Consider the following 23,215-nt stretch of genomic DNA (forward strand, 5'->3'; position numbering starts at 1 on the left):
GAAACTAATAAATTACGTTCAAGACAACAACTCTGCCATTGTTCTAGAATAAAGTAAAGTCATAACGGAATACCCGGAGATTGCCAAACACTGCAATTAAACCGATATTGCCATTGCCGATCACAATGCTTACTCAAAATATCCTCAGTGGTAGACGGATCATGGGTTAGAGTCCCCTTACCGCCGGGAAGTTTTCGTGATTTTTCTTTCCACGTAACGCAAATATGAATTAGTTTCATCAAAAAGTTCTCCAAGACAAATTTTTCCAATTACTTGATCCTGGAATTCCCTTGACTTCTGGATTGGGTTTAAAATGACAAGGCTACGGATTTTGTTTAATCAACGTTCAAGTAATATTCGAATAAACCTACTGGAAATATTACGATTGCTATACAATTATGCTTATTTTTAAAACGCGTTTAGAAAATAATTACAAAAATAAAAAAAATTAAAACTTATAAAATAGTCAAGTAAAATTTCGACAGTTTCCAGATTCGCTTTCCGTCTTATTTGAAGACTGCTAAGATACTGAAATTCTCAATTCAATAATAGTTGAAAAGTAATAGGATTTTTGAAAGTGATTGGGAATAAGACTCATTGAATCATCGTTAGTGCATTTCAGCATTTTTATTATTCTTTTATTTTTAATTTCGTGCATACAATTTTTTGTTTAATGAAAATGTAAATAGAATTTGGAAATGATTCAAAATTAAATTGGTGGAACAAAAGGAGAAGTTATGATTAGATACTATTAGATATCGGGCCGCGACCAGTTTGTCTGGGAAGTAAAGTTTGGAAGTTGGTCACGAAATTTTGAAGCCCTAACATTCATGAGCCCCCTGGTCTACACCGGGGTGTTGGCGGAATGCCTTACGATTAATTTCCTTTTTTCCAGTAAGTATAACAAGTTAAGAGTATTATTAAAAAATAAATAAAATTAATTCTTAAAAAACCACGAATGAATTAAATCTTAAAAAAATCATGAAGTGATTAAACAATGATTCGTTGAAAACTAATTCCAAAGAGCATTTAAGGGAACTTTTTAGGACAAGGCGGGTAATATGTAAGTAGTATTTTCAAAATTGTACTTATCTGAACTTGATTTCAAGAAACTTCAAATTTTAAGACAAAAATTATTGTAAGATTACATAAAAAAAGGTAATAAAAACAAATAATGAATCTATATTTTATTTAGTATTGACCGAATTCTTTTTGAAAATGATTACTTACAAAAATTTATTTATTCAACAAATGTTAAACTGAGTTAAAAGTTTGTTGAAAATCCATTTAACCACAATGAATCAACAATCATTGCTATCAATGATTTTTTTTTCTGAGAAATGTAAAGATAGAAATCTGGCCTTGAATTGTGTTTGGTTATCATTTCGGAAGAAAATTTATTTTGAAACCAGTTTTCACCCACTTACGATTCATAAAAGTTTAATGACAAGTAATTAAAACACTTCAATTTTTTTTACTTTATGCAAAACAAGCTGCCGCGAAAGGGAATTCCGAAACAAAATGAGGAAATTTAACGAAAAATAGACCTGAAAATTTTAATTTTCAGTTAGTTGCCAGTGGCCATGACTTAGTACTGTTGCCAGTGGCAACTTTTTCATCAAAACTAATGATTTGGTGACCGATATCGACAGGACTTTTTCATTTAATTGCAAACTTTTTTTTGCACGGATTAAACTTTACTTTAAAAAAAAATCATGTTAGAAATAATCTACGGCCATAAAAAGTTAATTCGACAATAAAAATAACATAAATCTGTGACAAAATTTAGTTTAACATACTGACTTGAAAGAACTTTATATAGAATATTTGGGAATTCAAAAGGAATTTTATGTGTACATTACAATTTTCAAATATGCGAACTGAAGAACTCCCTTTTTACAAGAATCTTTCCACAGTAAAGTTTAAAGTTGGTTTTACTAAAAGAATTTTTTTTATTTTAAAGATAAACTCTATGAAGGTTGTAACGAGTAGATTCAAATTATTTAACTAAGTTTAGTTGTAACTATCCTTTTCCCTAACACTAAAATCTTGGCAACTTTGGGTGAGGGATTTTCGTCAGGTGCCCAGCTAGCGGTTAAGAACCAAAAACTTTTAATGTCGGTGTTTACAATAAAAGTCTACTCAAATTTGTGTTTATACTAACGTACTTTTCTCCCTGTTGGAAAAAAAAAGAAGAAAAGTTTTCGTTTTATGTTTATTTTTTTATTCTGCATTTTTACACCATTAATAAACAGTACTGTACTACTTATAAACAGCACTGTACTATTAATTAAGATATTTCTTTGAGAACACATTTTTGTCATCCATGCTAATAAATTTGCTAACACCGTTTGACATAGAAAGAAAGAATAAAACGGCGTTTAGTGGGAGGCAGTGTACCCATGCATGGGTAGTTGTCCAACGACCAGTTCACTGGTGACGTACCTTCTGACTGTCATTTTGCTTCTTATGCAAATGTCCTGGATCATAGTACACATGGTGCTATGCTAAGCCTACTGTTGACCCTGTAAGTTGTTTTTCCGGTATACCGTACCACACACCGAGTAGTTCCCCGCATTAGTTACGTTTTCGAAGAGCTGGACTTGCTCACACGCTTGATATTTTAATTCTTTTTTTTGCTAAAACGAATAAGAAATGAGAACTTACTTTGTCGACGTGTAAAAGCAATATTTATAAATCCTGTATTAACAAGCAATCAATATTTATACCACTAAAAACTACAGGTGTGAATTTATGGGTGTTTCAATTGAATTGTATTGAACTTATGTGAATCTTACTAAGCTTAAGAAAAATGCTTTAAATTATGATTGTACAAAACTATTTTATGCAATAAATAGTTTTATGCAATAAATAGCAATATAGTCTTATGTATAAGGACTTACGTGCTAGTGATTTAGGCATGGTAGGAGTACAAATGAATGAATGCAGATTTCTTTGTTCAGCATATCCACTGAGAGCCATGACACCTCCAAAAAATGTAATATGATAGATGTACGTAAAGAGTACGGCCATTGCAGTATAGATACAGAAAATACGGACACAGGGAAATGGCGTGATGACACCGATCCAGAAAGATATGAAATTTGTTAATGATGTTATGGTGATTGATACCCCTGCATCCGCAAATGTGATGGACAGTCTTTCGGGAACACTCAATCTATCATCTGTTCTACGCCAGGCAGCCAGTAAGACGAAAGTGTCGTCCATTCCAATCCCTAAAAATTTAAAATAGAGAACAATTAATATTTATTTTCTTCACAAAATATATTTCACTTCACAAATTAAAGAAACCTTCTGAATAACTTTTGATCTAATGGTGGAGTGCAATTATACAATCTTAATGATAAGTAGAGGGAAACCTATAGTTTGTTTATGGAAAGAACTCCCCTCGCCACAAAATCGAAGACAATTTGCTCATTTTATTCCCTTTCTTTGGCCGATACGAGCCAAATCCTGTTTAAATATTGACCTAACTTGAAATAATAAAACTTCGTAAGCATAATCTGTTATGCTTACTGTTATGCAAATTACTGCTCAATGCATTATCTGTTATGCAAAATACTGCTCCAGACGAATAGCAATGGAGTTCTTTCGATAAACAAACCATAAGACGTGATATAAGAGAAGATTTCCTATTTATTAACCCACTATTTTGTTTTTCTTTTTTAAGTCTTTTGTTTCATTTTATTCATTAAAACTTATTTTACTGACAATTTTAAACTTAACTATCAAATTTTATTCTTCAGGCTCTTACTATTTTGTAGAAATAATCTTGACGAAATTTATAAAAATATTTAAAAACTTATAATTTATACTATTTAATAAAAGTCCCACACATTCTAATGAATAAATCAAACAATAAGCATTCCAAAATCGAGAGGTAATAAATAAAGAGGTAACTTGCAACAAATATTTCAAAATTATGATTAAGAAATTTGGTGTTCACTTAAATTAAATCATCATGGGTTGCAATAGTATTCACGCAAAAATTAAATTTAATTTCTGAATAAGATTATTAAGTTATGAAGTCACATATGAGATCTCATTAACCTCTGAACAACACAACTTCCAACACCGTTAAAAAAATTATGAAAATAATAATAATTTAAAAAATAATAATAATAATAAAAGAAAAATCTTGACTTAAAACAGAGATGTATTACTGTGTATCGTGTTATTTGTTTATTTTTATGATTTTCATTAGAAAGAACATCCTTTTTATGGCTATCACATTCATGTATTTTATAACTGAGGAACTTCTAATAAAATGAAACATAAAATAATTAAAAGCAAAAAACTTTCCAAATAAGTAAAAGAATAAATGGAAAAAAAAAAGGAAAAAAAATCTGAATAATGTTAATGAGACTTTCATCCAGGTTTCTTGTGTTCCTCAGTTGTAGTTTATACCATTGTGTAACAGTTTTACTGCCGGTTAAAGCTTCATTTTACGATTGAATAGAATAAAAATAATTATAATAGTAGTTGGTCATTAAAAAGAGCCTACTTTAAAAAAATTTCCTGTAAATTACGTAAACTTATGCTGTAAAATGAATATTTTATTTATGATAAATCATTGTAGTTAATAATTTGCTATAAAAGATACTAACTTTAAAAATAACTATAGAAACTCTAACTTTACAAGATTTTCAGATGAAATTTGAAAAAAAAAATGCTAATTTAATCTTGAAATAAAATAATTCGTATTTTTAAATTTCAAATATAAATTTATCAGTTGTCTGGTGAAGGCTTGTTATAGACATTACGTAATGAAAGGTCAAGTATTAGTTGTTGTATAAAACAGTAGATGGCAGCAGCAAACGAAAAGTTAGTCTCAACTTAAAATGAATAATTCAATGCCTTTTCTTTTTCTCATTATACTGGTGGTATATGGCAATGTACTTTGAATGATTTTCAAATGAAAGACTATGCAATTTATTTTGTCTTGATTTGATTATTATATAATAAATGGTACGCTGTTAAATTAATAAAATAATTATTAATAAATTAATATTTTTAAAAAATATTAAAACTAAAATCTTTACAGCGCAAAATTTAGTTTATAGAAAATATGTTCAGAAAATCATTCCAATTTTCATTAAAATCTTCAGAAGTAGTGAATGTTTAGTTAAAAAGTTCTGAATTATATTGCTCATAAAAACGCAATTGCAGTTTTAGCCAATAGATGGTAGCACTGTTTCGCATTTAAAAAACATTTCGTCCATCCACCCCGCTTAACTCCACGCTCAATTTAAAATTATTTTTAAAAATTGTACAGAATTAAATAAATAACTAATTCCAGAAAATTTTTATTGATTTATACACACAATGTACTCTCAATAAGTTTACCTCTTAAAATTATTGTTATTTCAAGAAAAGAAAAGTTGATAATTTTTCTAATATAAAACTTTTCGATCGTCTTTTTAAAATATTAAACAGAGGTAAATTTGCATTCCCATTACATTGAATATTCATAAAATTTTTTTATTGTTAAATAGCTTTAATATAAATTAATATAATGTTAATAGCGTTGAGTGCGAAATTTTTGAATCATATGATATTCGTAACAAGAAGAAAATGTTTTACGCAATATGACTGATATTCAAACCAATATTGAAATACAATAAACTAATATCTGTTAAATAATTTAGAAGAAATCTATAAAATACATATTATAAAGCACATTTTAAAGGTTTCTAACATTGTTTTTGTCAAATATCAACCGGAATTAAATAAAACAGGATTTGCAGCAAGATTTGCAATGTTAAATACACGCTTTCATTAAAATCTGATACATTATCAGATCATATTTTTATTTATGCTAATTCTTATTCTGATATCATTATAATTTATAAAATGCATGAAGATTGCCATTATTGACATATCATTGCTGATTAATAGCAAAGAAGCTTAGTTAGAAGCTAATGATATCACTTAAATTTTGGACACAGTGTCTGATGACAATGCATAAACACGTAAATGTTTTTTTTCTCTTTTTCTTCTTCTTAACTATTCAATTTATTCGCTTTTAATGAAACATATATATTACAGAATTTTTAAGAAACTGAAAACAAACTTTGTTACATAAAAAAAGTATATATAATTAAGAATCATTTTCATGATAATGATAAGTACCCTGATACTTAATTATGCATAATATATATACAGTACAGAACCCGTTATCCGGAAATCAGAAAACCGGAAAACCAAAAAACCGGAACGAAATTCGAGGAATTTTCCTGCCATTTAAAAAAAAAAATTTTTTTTTCATCATTGATTTTAGGATTTCTCTTTCTTTTTTGAAAGATTTTTACCCTACCCTCATTTTGGAAATAATCATTATTAACCATTCATATTATTCAATCATTTGGAATAATATTACTTCATCGTTTTTTTCTTCTTTTTAAGATTATTTCCAAATTTTTTTTTTTAGTTGGGTTTAACAATAAAAAAATTTTTGTAGCAATTCAGAAAACCGGAAAAATCAGTTATCCGGAATAGCGATGGTCCCGATCATTCCGGATAATCGGATTATTTTACAATGGNATTTTACCTTAAAATCCATTTTTACCGTAAAATATTAAACCGTAATTTTTGCAGTAATATTTATTTAATTATAGTGATTCAGTGATTTTACGATAATTATTACTGTAAAAATTACTGTCCATCAGATTTTTCATTCCGTAACATCCGGTAAAAATGGATTTTTCAATAAAAAGTACAGGCACTCTGAGTGCCGGTACTTTTTACCGTAATTTGATGCGACATTTTTTAACAGTGTATATAAACAATAAAAACTCTAATTTTTTATTTTTTATTGTTAAAGTAAATAATTTTCACCTACGAAAACTACATATAGGTACTTTTTGTTTTAGTCAATCTTTTTCAATTGTAAAATTTGTAAATTAGTTCCTTTCATTTTAAAAGATAATTTTGAAGCATGAAAATTATATTTTGTTTCGTATTGTTATCGAAAAAAAAAAGAGAATTAAATAAACATTATTTTTTATAAGCTTTCGGTTTATGTATTTGGTACATGGTATAGTCATTGTTGATCATATGCCATGGCAAATTATTTTTCATTTGACTCTTTCTATTTTTTGTTCAATAAATACGTTTTTAAATGGAAAATCTCATGCATTCCCAAATCATGTACCAAAATACGAAAAGATGAAAAATAATGATAATTCGAGCAGAAACTAAAAAGTACTTAAAGATTTTTATTATTACTTTTATAAAAGCAAAAAGGCGAAAGTATTTATATCTTTTTAAGGAGGTATTTCTTTGTATGGAGTTCACAAAAACAGAGGAGAAAGTTAACAATTTCCTTCCAGAAGAATATTGAGGGCAAGGTCGAGAGAAATTTCATCAAGGTAGAGCTTGTTCGTTATGCTCCGCTTCACAATACTTGGAAATAATATTATTTTGCTTTCACTGAATCACCAGAGCGTTTTAATTTGAGGGGGGGGGGAAATAATCCTGTCGAAACATCCCTATTACTACATTCTAATGTAATTAAATTGTCTAATGATTTCTGCTTCAACCATAGGTGAAGAATCGTTACAGAGTGAGCAATTAAAACACGGACGACTTAAGACCAATCGATGATGACACATAAGATTTGAAACGACGTGACAAAATGAGTAATCTCTTTTCTAATGGATTACACCTGAAAATTTAAATTTTCAGTTAGTAGCCAGTGGCCGGTAGACTCTAATAACTTAGTAGTCACTTTTTCCTCAAAACCTAATAGGTAGGTGACCAATATCGATAAGTTCTATTCATTTCATAGCCGTTTTTTGCTTGAATTATTATATATTCAAAATTATTATGTTTACAAAAAGTGTATAATTCTATTATATACACTCATGGACAAAAAAATTAGCGCACCTAGAAGGAGTCGTCAAAATGAAACGAAATTTTACATACGTAATCACTACTTTGATATAAGTAAATGATTAGAAAATCAAAGATTATCGTTCTTCTTTGTTTTTCGAATGATTTACTTATATCAAAGTAGTCATTACGCATGTACAATTACGTTTCATTTTGGCGACTCCTTCTAGGTGCGCTAATTTTTTTGTCCATGAGTGTATTTTTTGAAGAAGAAAAATATAATAGAAATAATCTACGCCTATAAAAAGTTAATTTATCAATAAAGATATGAAGAAATTTATAGTTAAACATATTGACATATTGACTTTGACTTCACTGTGCAAGAAAATTCGATGCGCAATAAAACACAAAAAAATATGGAAAAAAGTGACCGGTTGCTTATTTAAGACGCCAAGACACCTTCTTGACACGTCACTTGGCTGGTGGCGAGTGGTTAGTTTCAGGTCTATAATGGATGATCCCATGCGGAAAAAATCACATAAAAACGAAACTTCTGGTGAATTCTTATTATTTTCAGATCAGTTTTAACAGATTTAAAGGGAATGGTGCTTATTCTCTCAAGTTTAATTCCAATCTTACTGAATTTTTCATTAAATAGATAAGACGCTTTCACTATTACATCTTTTGTAGTGATAACAAAGTATTGATTGTCACAGATTCTCCTTAACTTTCTTTAGGCTTAAAAGGGATTTTTTTTTTTAACAAAAAATCTCTGTTTTTTATTTAAATATTTTGTTGTTTTGCATTTTTTTTAATAGAAAAACAAGCTTTTTTTTATTTACTTATTTGTTGTTACTTTTAATTTATTGAATCGCTGACTTGCCGTTGATAGTTTTTAATTTTATGATCATAAAATATTTAGTAATGTACTATTTTCGGAATTGAGAAGAAAAGATGAAAGGAATCATCCTAATCAAGAAAAAAATTCATTTATTTTCGTAAAAAAAGAAGGGGAAATAGAATGCAAGTAAAAAAAAAACTCCTGAGTGAAAAAGTTACCTTATTAACTAGCGAGAGTTATTGAAAGTTTCTCTAATCGTTTTCTCAATTCTTGAGATAATAATCCTATACTGTTTAATTTTTTAATACTAAGAAAAACATTAATATCGAATCACTAATCATTTTGCATTCGAAATTATTTTAATTTCATTGGATTGGTTCATAGAAAATATCAAGTTTTCTGCAAATTGAGCAATTAAGTAAATTACACAAGACACTCATGAAAAATGAAAACTTCCGCATTCCATTTGAAAACAAAGAAGAAAAAGAAACTAATAAGTTTTTCTTTCTTTAAATATTCTATAATATATATTTTTTGCCCAATTATAACTTAATCAACTAAACCAATTTCCTATATTGTGCAAAGCTACACATAATAAATGGACCTTAAAATAAATATTTCTGAAAAAAAGTTCTCTAAAAAGTTTTTTATATTGTTCACTTAGTTTTTATTCTTTTGTTCTCTATTTATTTTTTAAATTCGTGAAAAATAAGCAAGGGAATTTTTAAACTAAATCTTTACTCGGGAAAACATAACTCTACAACTTCGTAAACCCACCCTCGAACTCTCACCTCCGGTAAAAATTCGAAAAGTTTCAAAACGTAGTTTTTTCTTTTTTTTTTCATGAAATGTACTTTGATAAAAGTACATAGTTGCATGAACATATTTAATGAGTATTTCATGCTATCTGTTTTTTTTTCTTTTAAATAAAATGTGAAAAATATTTTTCAAACAAATATAGCTTCAGTTTTTAAATTTTAAAACAAGTTTTCAAATATGAGCTAAAATTATTCAAATAATTTTTTAAACATGTTAATAAACAATTTTAAAAGCAAGTAAAAAGTACTAAATACGTTCATTTTTAAGATTAGAAAAACGAATTCATTCTATACCGAATTTATTGAGCTATTTAGGAAGTATGTATTCTATAATGTAGCAGTTTCCATTATAGGTTTTATATAAGAATTTTTTCTTTTCTTTTTAAATAAAATTTCAATTTAGGTATTTTATAACGAATTAAAAGAATTGTTAAAATAACCAGAAGGAAATGCTAAATCTAAAAATTGCACTTATCTCTTGGTAAAATCTTGATGTTTAAATTAAGTGTATTACAAAAAGCTTAATTGAAATTTTTTTGGTTTCATAAATGTAAAAGCTTTCGAAAATTTTAGCATTGTAATTATTTTTAAGAAAAACTAAAAAATACTATATTTTAAAATTTACATTGTTTTATAAAACGTGACTTTTACTTCAGTGGCCTTTTTTTTAAAAAAAAAAATACGGTCTTGACTGCGTACAGAAAAATTTACAGACTTTTTAAAAAATATTCAATTTTACAACTCCTATTTATGAAATTTATGTTGGGTCTTTATCTGAAACAACAGGTAATAAAAAATAATCGTTATGGAGGTATGTATCTAAGAGTGGGTTTATAAGAATCGAGCAGAATTAATAATTTTTAATGTATTGATTGATTGATCTGAGTGCACGATTTTGCTTTTTAGTCAGTATCAGGGGTAATATATACAAGGCTGATACTTGTTTGCAGTAAAATAAAGCAGATACAAAAGAATAAAAGAGATAGTAGTTTAAAGATTTAAAAAAAAAATCCCACAAAGCAATATTAATGCAGTTCAATGTTAGCAACTACTTTATGCGAACAAAACAAAAAGGTTTTAGTTCTATAAATTACGACTAGTAAATAAATAACGATAACACCGTCACATTTCTTTGCTGTAAAATATAGCCACTTAAAAAAAAAATCGAAAAACAGAAGATACAGCAAATAAATAAAACTGTAGAAATCCCGCAGAAAGAAAATAACAAAACGATTTTCAATTATTATTGCATATGAAAAAATTACATTTCTTTGCAATAGTGTATAGCTATAACAATTTTAAAATTATTTCGAATTTTCCTAAAGAAATGAAATCTAAATTGAAAGGGCAATTAAGTATCTTTAAATAGCCTCAATTTTGTAACAATATTGCTCTCGTTTTTTCTCTAAAATGTTAACAATTCTTAAAATCTTTGATTATGTAATCAAATAATAACAACAATACACCGATATTTAGAGTAGTTCAATCATTTAGTCTTAAAAGAAAAGGCCAACGTTTAATAATTCCAGCAGTGATTTTCCGCTTGACTTCCTCCATAATTTTTTCGTTGCTCGTAATCAACAATAATCATGAAATTTCAAAACTAACGATGACCTTTATAACGTTTATTTAACAAAAATCTTTAACTCGCACCTTAGTTTGATTTACGTTAAAAGAAATGTAAAGCATTTTACCTTAACTTTACATTTAATTAAAGATATTGTTGTCTAATGCGTCATTGCGGCTTTATGTAAGCTTCATTTGCTTTATTATGTCAATATCAAAATTATTTTTTTAAAAAAAGTTAGCTTATATTATGTAAGACTGTTGTAGTTAGACAAGCATGGTGAGTTTTTTAAACGTCTAGCACATTTAATTATAAGATTCAAATTACAGATATTTAATGTATTTATTCAATTTAAATATTGTATTAATATTAAATGCAGATTGCAATGAATATAGATAGCATGTTTCGAAAAAACAATCTTTACATAAATGTTTTTAGTAAGAATTTTCTATAACGTTGCGTGCTTTCCTTTATTTTATTTATGATTTGTTGTTGCCTCGGATATTTTTTGTGTTTCAGAATTTTCAACATAAATAGACATACAAAAGGTTTTAAGTAGTATTTACATAGATAGTTGTTTTAGTTTTCTTTCTCTATTAAAAATGGCCATATTACAAATAATTCAATAAGGAACTTTTCATGCAGCTCATAACAGACTTCTTTCCTCTAAGGCAGGGGTGTCAAACTCAAAAGCTAACTTGGGCCAAATAAATAATGCTTTACTTTAGGTGGGCCGCAAAGAAAAAAAAATTAATGTTCATAGAAACAAATCTTTTTATTTTGAATGGTACAATAAACATATATAAAGTTAAATTATTGTTTGATACTTGACATCTCTTCTCTGCTACTATCTTTCCTATTTCGGGAGAAATTTTATTGACCGAGACTACTTTCAAAATTGACCCAACGTGAGCGTTATTAATACAGTTTCGGACAGGAGATTTATTTCCATTCATAACAGAAAATAATTGCTCGCACTTCCAAACGTGGAAATAATTTCATGTGCGAATTTTCGAGTATTTTCAAACCTTGCCGGTAAATATTTGTAAAATTCAGTCACACCCACTTCAATGAATTTTGCCTTCAAATTTGAGTCGTACTGAATCTCAATCACATCCAATTGCATATTACTGGGTACTGAGTCTATATTTATTGGGAAAATTGAAGAAAACAAACAAAATTTGTCTCCCAAAGAATTAAAATCTTTAAACCTTGTTTCAAATTCTGTTTTAAGATTTGAAATTTTTTCTACGTATTTTTGACACGATGCAGTATCCCTGGAATGGCAGGTGCCACAAGCCAATTAGAACTTTACATTTTCGCGCGTACAATTTAAAATGATCCTTATAGTTTATAAATAAAGTATATTCTAATTTTATATGCTAGTTTTCTTTCTAATTCACATTTCTATTTTATTTTTACTTTGAGTCGGATATATTGACTGGGCCGCAAAAATGTTCATATCGGGCCGCATGCGCCCCGCGGGCCGCGAATTTGACACCCCTGCTCTAAGGATAATAACCAAATTAAAAAATATATACTCTTAATCTAAGTCGAAATCCTTTTAAAGCAAAGATTTTAGATTAAGTAAGTTCGTTTCTAGTTTATGTATAGTTGTTGTGGAGTGAATCTTTATAATTCGTGTAAAGAATTCACTGTTAATAGCTTGACCAGCTTATTGACAGTTAAGGTTAAATAAGGTAAAATAACATTAAAATAAATTGCTTTTTAACAATTTTTGTCTATAAATTTCTAACAGTGTGCAAAAAAGGAATGCAGATAGTAATGACAATTTTACAATTGTATAATAAAAAGCGTTATTTTTTGTTATTTCACATATTTAAAGTATCGACCTTAAAATTATTCAGAACATATTTCTATCGCAGTTAGAAATTACTGAGAGCAATTTATCTCGAATTGTTACTTTTGGTTAACCACAAATGCTTATTAATATTTTTTCTTCAGAACCAAACTTGTCAATTTCGTATACCTCAGTAATGACAGGTTTTCTTAAAAAGAAGTTGCTCATCTTGTTTTTAGGAAAAAACCCAGCCATAAAATGACCCTGGAGAATAAGTACAGAAATTGTCAATTTTATGATGGGTGGACTGGACTGCCTACATTCGAGAACAAATGCTTAAGAACAAAAACAAATAATAAATTCCAATCTCTACAAAACAGGTTCAAATCTCATAGGTCATTTTTTTTCATTAGGAATTTTCTAATAACTTTCTTTTATTACAGTCAACATTCAATTTCCTCGGTAGAGAAGATTCTAGAATAAGAACTTTTTATTGAACTTAAGAAGACAGAATAATAGTAATTTTGCTTACTTTAATCTGTCTTTTCCATAAACAATTATTATAATTAATTTGAAGTCAATAACTATTTTGAAGTATACTACACGTTGAAAATTTTTTTAAATATAAATATATTAAAAACCAATTAGTAACGTTTAGTAGTGAATAAAATAACAGAAAATATATTGGCTATATCAAGCTAAACAAATGTTTTCGATTTGCTTGAAACATGGAGTATATCGGGGTTTAAATGAGAAAGAAATATAATTTTTCACTGCGAATTAAGCTGTTTAATCTAAAACGAAATGTTTGATATTAAACGAAATAATGAAAAATAATGTGAACATTAAATTGAGAAAATGTATTGATTCTAAAACGTTGAACAAATTCAAGCGATTTTTATTAAATATCGGCAGCTAATATGAGAAAAAAAAATTTTGAAATAGATATTCATAACATATATTTTAAAAATTGTATTTATGACAGTTTAATCTAGAACAAAATAGAAAACAATTATTAATAAAAAAGAATTGCCTTCGAAAAATATAAACTAAATCTTGAGATATTAAATATAGAATGATTTAAATCAGGGCTGTCCAACTGGCGGCCCGCGGGCCACATCTGGCCCGCCAGCACATATTGTGCGGCCCGCCAACTTCTTATTCAGGCTGATGACCCTCAGTTTTCCCATTAAAATATAAGCAAATTGTTTTATAATCCTTCTGTTCCATTGTTTTATAATTAATAATTCAACTATTAATTGTTATTGTTTAAGAGGTTATTGTTCAACTTTTTCAAACTGCGGCCCGCCAGGTGATCAGTGACCGGAATTCTGGCCCGTGGGCTTTTTGCAGTTGGACAGCCCTGATTTAAATCATAATAATACACTGTAATAAATTTCGGATCAAATTTCGGTAAAAAGTACCTTCACTCAGGGTCTCGGTACTTTTTACTATAAAATTAATTTTTACAGGGACATGTTACGGAACAAAAAATCTGATAAAGCGTAATTTTTACAGTAATAATTACTCGAAAGGCACAGAATTACTCTAATTAAGTAAATAAAAAAATTTAAAAATTATAGTATAATATTTTTCGGAAAAAATTTATTTTACTGTAATATGGATTGTATGAATGATGTACTCAAAGTGCCGGTACTTAATAGCGTAATTCGATCCGAAATATTTTTAAATGTATGAAAAAAAAGTCTATACTTCCCCTTTTATTTTTAATTTGTGGTTAAAAAATAAACAGAGAGGAGTTTACTGATAAGGGACGAAGGCAAAAGAATCGGCAACTAAGACAACTATAAAATTTTGGCAAGTGTAAGAAAATGAAACCTGCTTTTATTGTACCAAAACAGCCTAATGCTTTCACTTTTTTTCCGTTAAAACTCAAAATATTGCTTTTTTTGTTGCTTTATTTAATAGAGAACAAAGATAAATGTTCTATCTTTGGATAAGATGCAAAATATTTTCAAAATATCATAAAATTGAATGCATATTTAGTTCTATAGTTAATATCGTAAAAACTTTGTAAACCTATATTTTTAAAAAAATATCCTTTTTTTTTCGTATAACTTTAATCATATAGCATGAATACTGATAAAAAAATGCAATGAATACTGATAAAAAAAAAAAGCTAGTGAAGAGGAAACATGCTCCCGTAAAAAACATCACTTACGAAAAAAAGAACATTTTTTTCAAAAAACGAAAGAATTACGCATGTTTGCAATAGCCTTGACATTTTGTTGCTGTAAAGATTTCTAAAGATATATTAATAATTTTGCTTTTATTTGTACAAAAACTTCATTAATTATCTTTTTTATATTATTATTGTTTTACTTGTTTTCTTTCCTCCTCTAATTTAAATTTGTTTTTTAATTTGACTGCATCTGGATTTTGACCACTTTTCAACTAGTTATTAACAATATATAGTTTTGTTCAAAATTAAACCGTAGCTTTGTTCTAGATGCTATAAAGTTAGAATCGTTTCCTGCAGAATTTATACGGCCAATTTATATTCAATCGAAGTGTCGACACATTATCGTCTAGATAGTGTACTCAAATTTCAACTACGGTTATATATTTGAAGTCAATTCAAGTTAATATTTTTTGATTCAAGAAAACTTCATCTCCAAGTTCATTTAAATTTTAACCATTTCTGACGTAAACTATCCAATATCAATAATCCAATTATCCAATTTCCAAATATCAGTAGTGTAAAGCAAAGTTTTTTTAAAAAAAAAATTGTGGTTTGAGTCCATTTGGATATAATTATATTAAGTAAATAAACACATGAAAAATTAGTCCATTATGAGGTGTTTAAAAGCTTTTGTATTATTTATACATCATTTATTTGTTTTTATTAGTTTAATTTAATTAATTTATTTTTATTATTTTTTATGTTTCTACATTGTTGTTAGTTTCATAGAACTTGACGAAAGTATTTCAGAGATTTTGAAGAGGAACGGGATCCTGTTATATTGGAGCAGCAAAATTGATCTAGTAAATATTGTCTTCTAGTATTGATAAAGTTCTGAAACGAAAATGCAAGTTGGTTGCTAATTTCCAGCTAATTAACTAGAATTTCACCCCATTGTCATTCTTTATAACATACTTTTCGTAAACGCATGAACTAATAACTTTTTTAATGAAAAAATTATTCTTAAATAATCGTTTGCAATAAATTAAATTAAAAAAAATTAATACATTATTTACAATCTTAATTATCTGTAATCTTTTGTTGATTCGCTTATTATATTTTTACAAGTTACGTTCCATGGAGCATTTTATGCATCTCATATAACGGAATTACAATAATGATGCTTGGAAAAATGAATTTGCATTAATAGTTTTCAAGCAAAACAAATCACAGAGGCGAATTTATGATATCGACTTTATAAACACAATACTTAATTATAGAGTAGAAGATGCAAAACCAACATCTATTTCAATTTTATACAAATGTATATGGAGCGAAAACTAATTTTGTACTTTCATTAAGTTGTGTTCGATTTCATTAGATATTTTGTATTCACTGATAGAAATCTCTAGGAAAAAATGGTTAAATACTTATTTAATGGTTAATAATAATAATTNTATTTTTGATACGATGCAGTATCCCTGGAATGGCAGGTGCCGCAAGCCAATTAGAACTTTACATTTTCGCGCGTACAATTTAAAATGATCCTTATAGTTTATAAATAAAGTATATTATATGCTAGTTTTCTTTCTAATTCACATTTCTATTTTATTTTTACTTTGCGTCGGATATATTGACTGGGCCACAAAAATGTTCATATCGGGCCGCGAGTTTGACACCCCTGCTCCAAGGATAGTAACCAAATTAAAAAATATATACTCTTAATCTAAGTCGAAATCCTTTTAAGATTTTAGATTAAGTAAGTTCGTTTCTAGTTTGTGTATAGTTGTTGTGGAGTGAATCTTTATAATTCGTGTAAAGAATTCATTGTTAATAGTTTGACCAGCTGATTGACTGTTAAGGTTAAATAAGGTAAAATAACATTAAAACAATTTGCTTTTTAACCATTTTCGTAGAGAAATTTCTAACAGTGTGAAAAAAGAATGCAGATAGTAATGGCAGTTTTACAATTGTATAATAAAAAGTGTTATTTTTTGTTATTCCACATATTTAATGTATCGACCTTAAAATTATTCAAAACATATTTCTATCGCAGTTAGAAATTACGGAGAGCAATTTCTCTTGAATTGTTGCTTTTGGTTAACCACAAATGCTTATTAATATTTTTTCTTCAGAACCAAACTTGTCAATTTCGTACACCTCAGTAATGACATGTTTTCTTAAAAAGAAGTTGCTCATCTTGTTTTCAGGAAAAAACCCAGCCATAAAATGACCCTGGCGAGTAAGTACAGAAATTGTCAATTTTATGATGGGTGGATTGGACTGCCTACATTCGAGAACAAATGCTTAAGAACAAAAACAAATAATAAATTCCCATCTCTACAAAACAGGTTCAAATTTCATAGGTCATTTTTTTTCTAAAAGAATTCTCTAATATCTTTCTTTTATTACAGTCAACATTCGATTTCCTCGGCTGAGATGATTCTAGAATAAGAACTTTTTATTGAACTCAAGGAGATTGAATAATAGTAATTTTATTTACTTTAATATGTCTTTTCTATAAACAATTATTATAATTATTTTGAAGTCCATAACTATTTTGAAGTATACTACACGTTTAAATTTTTTTTAAATATAAATATATTTAAAACCAATTAGTGACGTTTAGTAGTGAATAAAATAGCAGAAAATATATTGGCTATAGCAAGCTAAACAAATGTTTTCGATTTGTTTGAAACAAAGAGCAAATCGGGGTTTAAATGAGAAAGAAATATAGTTTTTCACTGTGAATTAAGCTGTTTAATCTAAAACAAAATGTTTAACATTAAACGAAATAATGAAAAATAATGTGAACATTAAACTGAGAAAATGTATTGATTCTGAAACGTTGAACAAATTCAAACGATTTTTACTAAATATCGGCAGTTAATATGAGAAAAAAAATACTTTGAAATAGATATTCATAACATATATTTTAAAAATTGTATTTATGACTGTTTAATCTAGAACAAAATAGAAAACAATTATCAATACAAAGAATTGTCTAAGAAAAATTTAACTATGTCTCGAGATATTAAATATAGAATGATTTAAATCATAATAATACACTGTAATAAATTTCGGTAAAAAGTACCTTCACTCAGGGTTTCGGTACTTTTTACTATAAAATAAATTTTTACAGGAACATGTTACGGAACAAAAGATCTGATATAGCGTAATTTTTACAGTAATAATTACTCGAAAGGCACAGAATTACTCTAATTAAATAAATAAAAAAAAATTAAAAATTATGGTATCATATTTTTCGGAAAAAAATTTATTTTACTGTAGGATTGTATGAAGGATGCACTCAAAGTGCCGGTACTTAATACCGTAATTCCATCCGAAATTTTTTTAAATGTATGAAAAAGAAGTCGATACTTTCTCTTTTATTTTTAATTTTTGGTTAAAAATCTAAACAGACAAGAGTAATGAGTTTACTGAAAAGTGAGGACGGCAAAAGAATCGGCAACTAAGACAACTATAAGAATTTGGCAAATGTAAGAAAATGAAACCTGCTTTTATTGTACCAAAACAGACTAATGCTTTCACTTTTTTTTCGTTAGTGCTCAAAACACTGCTTTTTTTGTCGCTTTATCTACTAGAGAACAAAGATAAACGTTCTATCTTTGGATAAGATGCAAAATATTTCGAAAAAAAAAATCATAAAATTGAATGCAGATTTAGTTCCATGGTTAATATCGTAAAAACTTTGTAAATCTATATTTAAAAAAAAAAATCCTTTTTTCGTATAACTTTATTCATACAGCATGAATACTGATAAAAAAAAATGCAATGAATACTGATTAAAAAAAAAGCTAGTGAAGAGGGAACATGCTCCCGTAAAAAACATCACGTTCGAAAAAAAGAAAAAAAACTTTCTTCAAAAAACGAAAGAAATATGCATGTTTGCCAAATAGCTTTGACATTTTGTTACTGTAAGGGTTTCTAAAGATATATTAATAATTTTGCTTTTATTTGTACAAGAACTTCATTAATTATCTCTTTTTATTATTATTGTTTTACTTGCCTTCTTTCCTCCTCTAATTTGAATTTGTTTTTTAATTTGACTCTCAGGCAGCATCTGGATTTTGACCACTTTCCAACTAGTTATTAACAATATAGTTTTGTTCAAAATTAAACCGTAGCTTTGTTCTAGATGATATAAAGTTAGAATCGTTTCTTGCAGAGTTTATACGGCCAATTTATCTTCAATCGAAGTGTCGACGCATTATCGTCGAGATAATGTACTCAAATTTCAACTACGGCTTTGTATTTGAAGTCAATTCAAGTTAATATTTTTTTGATTCAAGAAAACTTAATCGCCAAGTTCATTTAAATTTTAACCATTTCTGACGTAAACTATCCCATAGATTTTAAATTTAAAAAAAAGAATGAATAAATAAATGTTTTCAAAAAAATTAGTTTCTCTAGTAGATTAAAAAAGATAAAATAGTTTCATATTTGTCAGACCTAAAGCGATAAACGCAGGGTGTATCACCTTCATAAGAAACTTCTATCACCACCAAAAATTCCTCCTCGCCAACGTCTATCGAAAGAGATGCGTCTGACGTTTTTCGTGTTACGTATGAAAAAAATAAGATTATTTTTTCCATTTTAGTCTGTTAAACGAACGGAGTTATTAAATTTTTCATTATTGTTTTTCCAAATATCAATAGTGTAAAGCATAGTTTTTTTTTTAAAAAAAAATTGTGGTTTGAGTTCATTTGGATATAATTATATTAAGTAAATAAACACATGAAAAATTAGTCCATTATGAGGTGTTTAGAAGGTTTTGTATTATTTATACATCATTTATTTGTTTTTATTAGTATAATTTAATAAATTAATTTTTATTTTTTATTATTTTTTATGTTTCTACATTGTTGTTAGTTTCATAGAACTTGACTAAAGTATTTCAGAGATTTTGAAGAGGAACAGGATCCTGTTATATTGGAGCAGCAGAATTGATCTAGTAAATATTCTAGATCAATTCTAGATCTTCTAGTATTGATAAAGTTTTGAAACAAAAATGCAAGTTGGTTGCTAATTTCTAGCTAATTAACTAGAATGTCACCCCATTGTCATTCCTTCTAACTTCCTATTATTTTAAAACGTATTAGCTAATAACTTTTTCTTTAAAAAATATTCTTAAATAATCGTTTGCAATAAATGAAATTTAAAAAAAAGTTAATACATTATTTACAATCTTAATTATCTGTAATCTTTTGTTGATTCGTTTATTATATTTTTACAAGTTACGTTTCATGGAGCATTTTATGCATCCGGTATAACGGAATTGCAATAATGACTCTTGGAAAAATGAATTTGCATTAATAGTTTTCAAGCAAAACAAATCAAAGAGGCGAATTTATGATATCGACTTTATAAACACAATACTTAATTATAGAGTAGAAGATGCAAAACCAACATCTATTTCAATTTTATACAAATGTATATGGAGCGAAAACTATTTTTGTACTTTCATTAAGTTGTGCTCAATTTCATTAGATATTTTGTATTCACTGTTAGAAATCTCTAGGAAAAAATGGTTAAATACTTATTTAATGGCTAATAATAATAATTTATTAATGGTTAATAAGAATAATTAAATAATAGTTAATAATAATAATTTAATAATAGTTAATAATAATAATTTAATAATGGCTAATGGTTAATAATTTATTTAATTATCATTACACCATATTCAAATAAAATAGTCAAATAACCTTAAATAAGATGGTATTCAAACTGTTAACTGATGGTATTCATACATATTAAAGCCGTAAGAGATAATCTGTCAATCTCATTGCCGACAGAACGGAAGTTCGGAACGGAATATGCAGTTAAATTTCGTTATTACGGTTTTGAATCCGTGCTAGTTGCAAATGAATGAAAAACCGTATAGTGTCACATTCATGGTTTTTCACCCATACTAGTTGTAAGCGGTTTCAGAACCGTAAAGCTAAAAAATGTTCTTTACCGTAAACTTCATGCTTAATTAGATGGACGGACTGCTGCGGATTATTATACCATAATTTTAAAATGAAAATTCAAACAGTGTTAAATCTAATTTAAATAAAAAAACACGTCTAATATTGCATGAAGTCGAAAATTAAAAACGAGATTGATTCCTTAAACAGCGAGATCTCCAGAAAGGATTTATTAATTCATCAACTTTTATAAACTGCGAAAAGCAGGGCAATTTCTTCGGATTTTCTTTTTCAAATACTGAAAAAAGGCATAGATTTAAACTTTGCATTTTTTCACCGCTAATTATCAAGTTAATTAAAAAAAACTTTTCCAATTCAACTTAAACTATAAGTTTAAATTTAGACAATTTTTCAGGAAATGTGATTTAAAAAAACTGTAAAAATAAACAGAAAATTAAGTTAGCTTCATTAAAATTTCGTAAAAAGACCACGACCTAATTTTTACGATTTGTACAAATAAAAAATTTAATCCAAATACATTTAAAAAAAGTTTGTATCCAATTATAGCAATAAATTATTTTAATATGAGATGCTTAATGACACGGAATATCTGATATGACATTCTTGGTCAAGGAAGCCCTTGACCATTGCTCTCGTTTAAAAAATAATATGCACAGACCAAAATCTGCATATCAAATAATTAAACAAGAATACCCTTTTCCCTTGACCGAAAAAGAACATTTCTTCACCTTTTCTAATGCCAAGTATTATATTATTAATTCAAGAAGGCAATGCACTTCATTGAATTAGGTTTATAAACGTGATTTACATATACGACATATTTTTATTGACATAATTTTAAATAGTGCATAATGCAATAAAAATTTAAATGGATTATATCAATTTTATGAAATTATTTATTTTATTTTAAACGAATTGAAAAATAGTTTAAATGGAGTTTTAACTATTTTTAAATTTAAACGATCTAAATAAATTGAAAAATAGTCAGATATACATGAATCATAAATTGTATACATATTTTTTTAATTTATAAATCCGTAATCTATAATTTTCTTTTTCTGATAAATTTTAATCTGTATTAAGAAAAATTAGTCTGTTTTTTTTTTAAACTTATTTAAAAGTCATGACGTAAAAAAGATCACATTAATGCTATGAGAAAAAAGTTCTGTGAAAATATACCAGAATATAGTAAAATTTACCGTGTTCTGGTTCTATGGGGAATAATCTCACTGTAAAAATTGTAGTGTAATACATATCCGAACTCGGTTTTGAAGCACTCTGAAAATAGTGTGAATGATTATTTCATACCGAATGATAAGTTTATATCGAATAGAGGATTCTAACACACTTTAGAGAGAGTTGTTAAATCTTATCACCAATAATTGATAAAATTTACATAAATTAAAAAAAAAAGAGAGTCACACACACATTTCACGTGGGTTTATTAGTTGGTGAAAAAGACTGTATTTTTTGGAGCTCCATAAATGTATCGAATAATTAGTGTATATTTAAACTAATTAACTAAATTCTGGAGTGAAATTATAGACATTTTTAAACGTATAAATGCTTTCGGACCATTATTAGAAGTTTAAAGGCGAATAAATTAGTTGTTTCACGGAGACCAAGATGGCGGTTTGTTTAGATAGAGTGTACTGGTGTCTTTTTGTCGGATTTAATTAACAATACCAAATAAATTCAATTATTTCACTAATTGATAAAAAATATTGTTTGTGGTTGATTATTTGCCTCATCATGTATGATTGATTTGAAAAATGACACCTATAAACTATTGTAAAATACACAAGTATGCTTTTAGTCGTATAATAAAGATATATTTATGTTCTCATAAAAATTATAAATGCTGTGTAAAATAATTTTATAATATTTAACTTCTATTTAAATCGGTTTTGCACGAATTCTTATTAATATTCTGTATATATATATATTACTGTGAATGATATAAATTGGAGGTTGTTGACTTTCACCAGTGAATGCTGATTACCACCTAGTCGCTTTAGTAAATATTCGAAATATATACTGGATCTAGTTAAGTGCCACTGTCCGGTATACATTTGCCCGGTATACCCTACACCAGGGGTGGCGAACCTTTATACACCAACGTGCCATTTTCTCTAAAAAATTGTTTAATGAGACGTGCCGTCAAATAATTTTGACTTCGTGATTATTGGGAAAATAATAATACTAAATACAATCAACTCACGTGAAGATCGAATCAT

At 27.4% G+C, this 23,215-nt stretch overlaps 1 protein-coding gene across 4 annotated transcripts in view; it reads right to left on the minus strand.

Annotated features, from left to right (window-relative positions):
- The window catches only part of LOC107454901 (patched domain-containing protein 3), a 130,285-nt gene that overhangs the window by 4,644 nt on the left and 102,426 nt on the right, over window positions 1-23,215 (minus strand). For all 4 annotated transcript variants that reach the window (XM_043042915.2, XM_071182904.1, XM_071182903.1 and 1 more), the window contains exon 3: window positions 2,904-3,236. In XM_043042915.2, the coding sequence (XP_042898849.1) occupies window positions 2,904-3,236 (333 nt within the window). The remainder of the gene's footprint in view (window positions 1-2,903; window positions 3,237-23,215) is intronic.

This window comes from Parasteatoda tepidariorum, chromosome 7, assembly GCF_043381705.1.
Source record: "Parasteatoda tepidariorum isolate YZ-2023 chromosome 7, CAS_Ptep_4.0, whole genome shotgun sequence".
Lineage (NCBI taxonomy): Eukaryota > Metazoa > Arthropoda > Arachnida > Araneae > Theridiidae > Parasteatoda > Parasteatoda tepidariorum.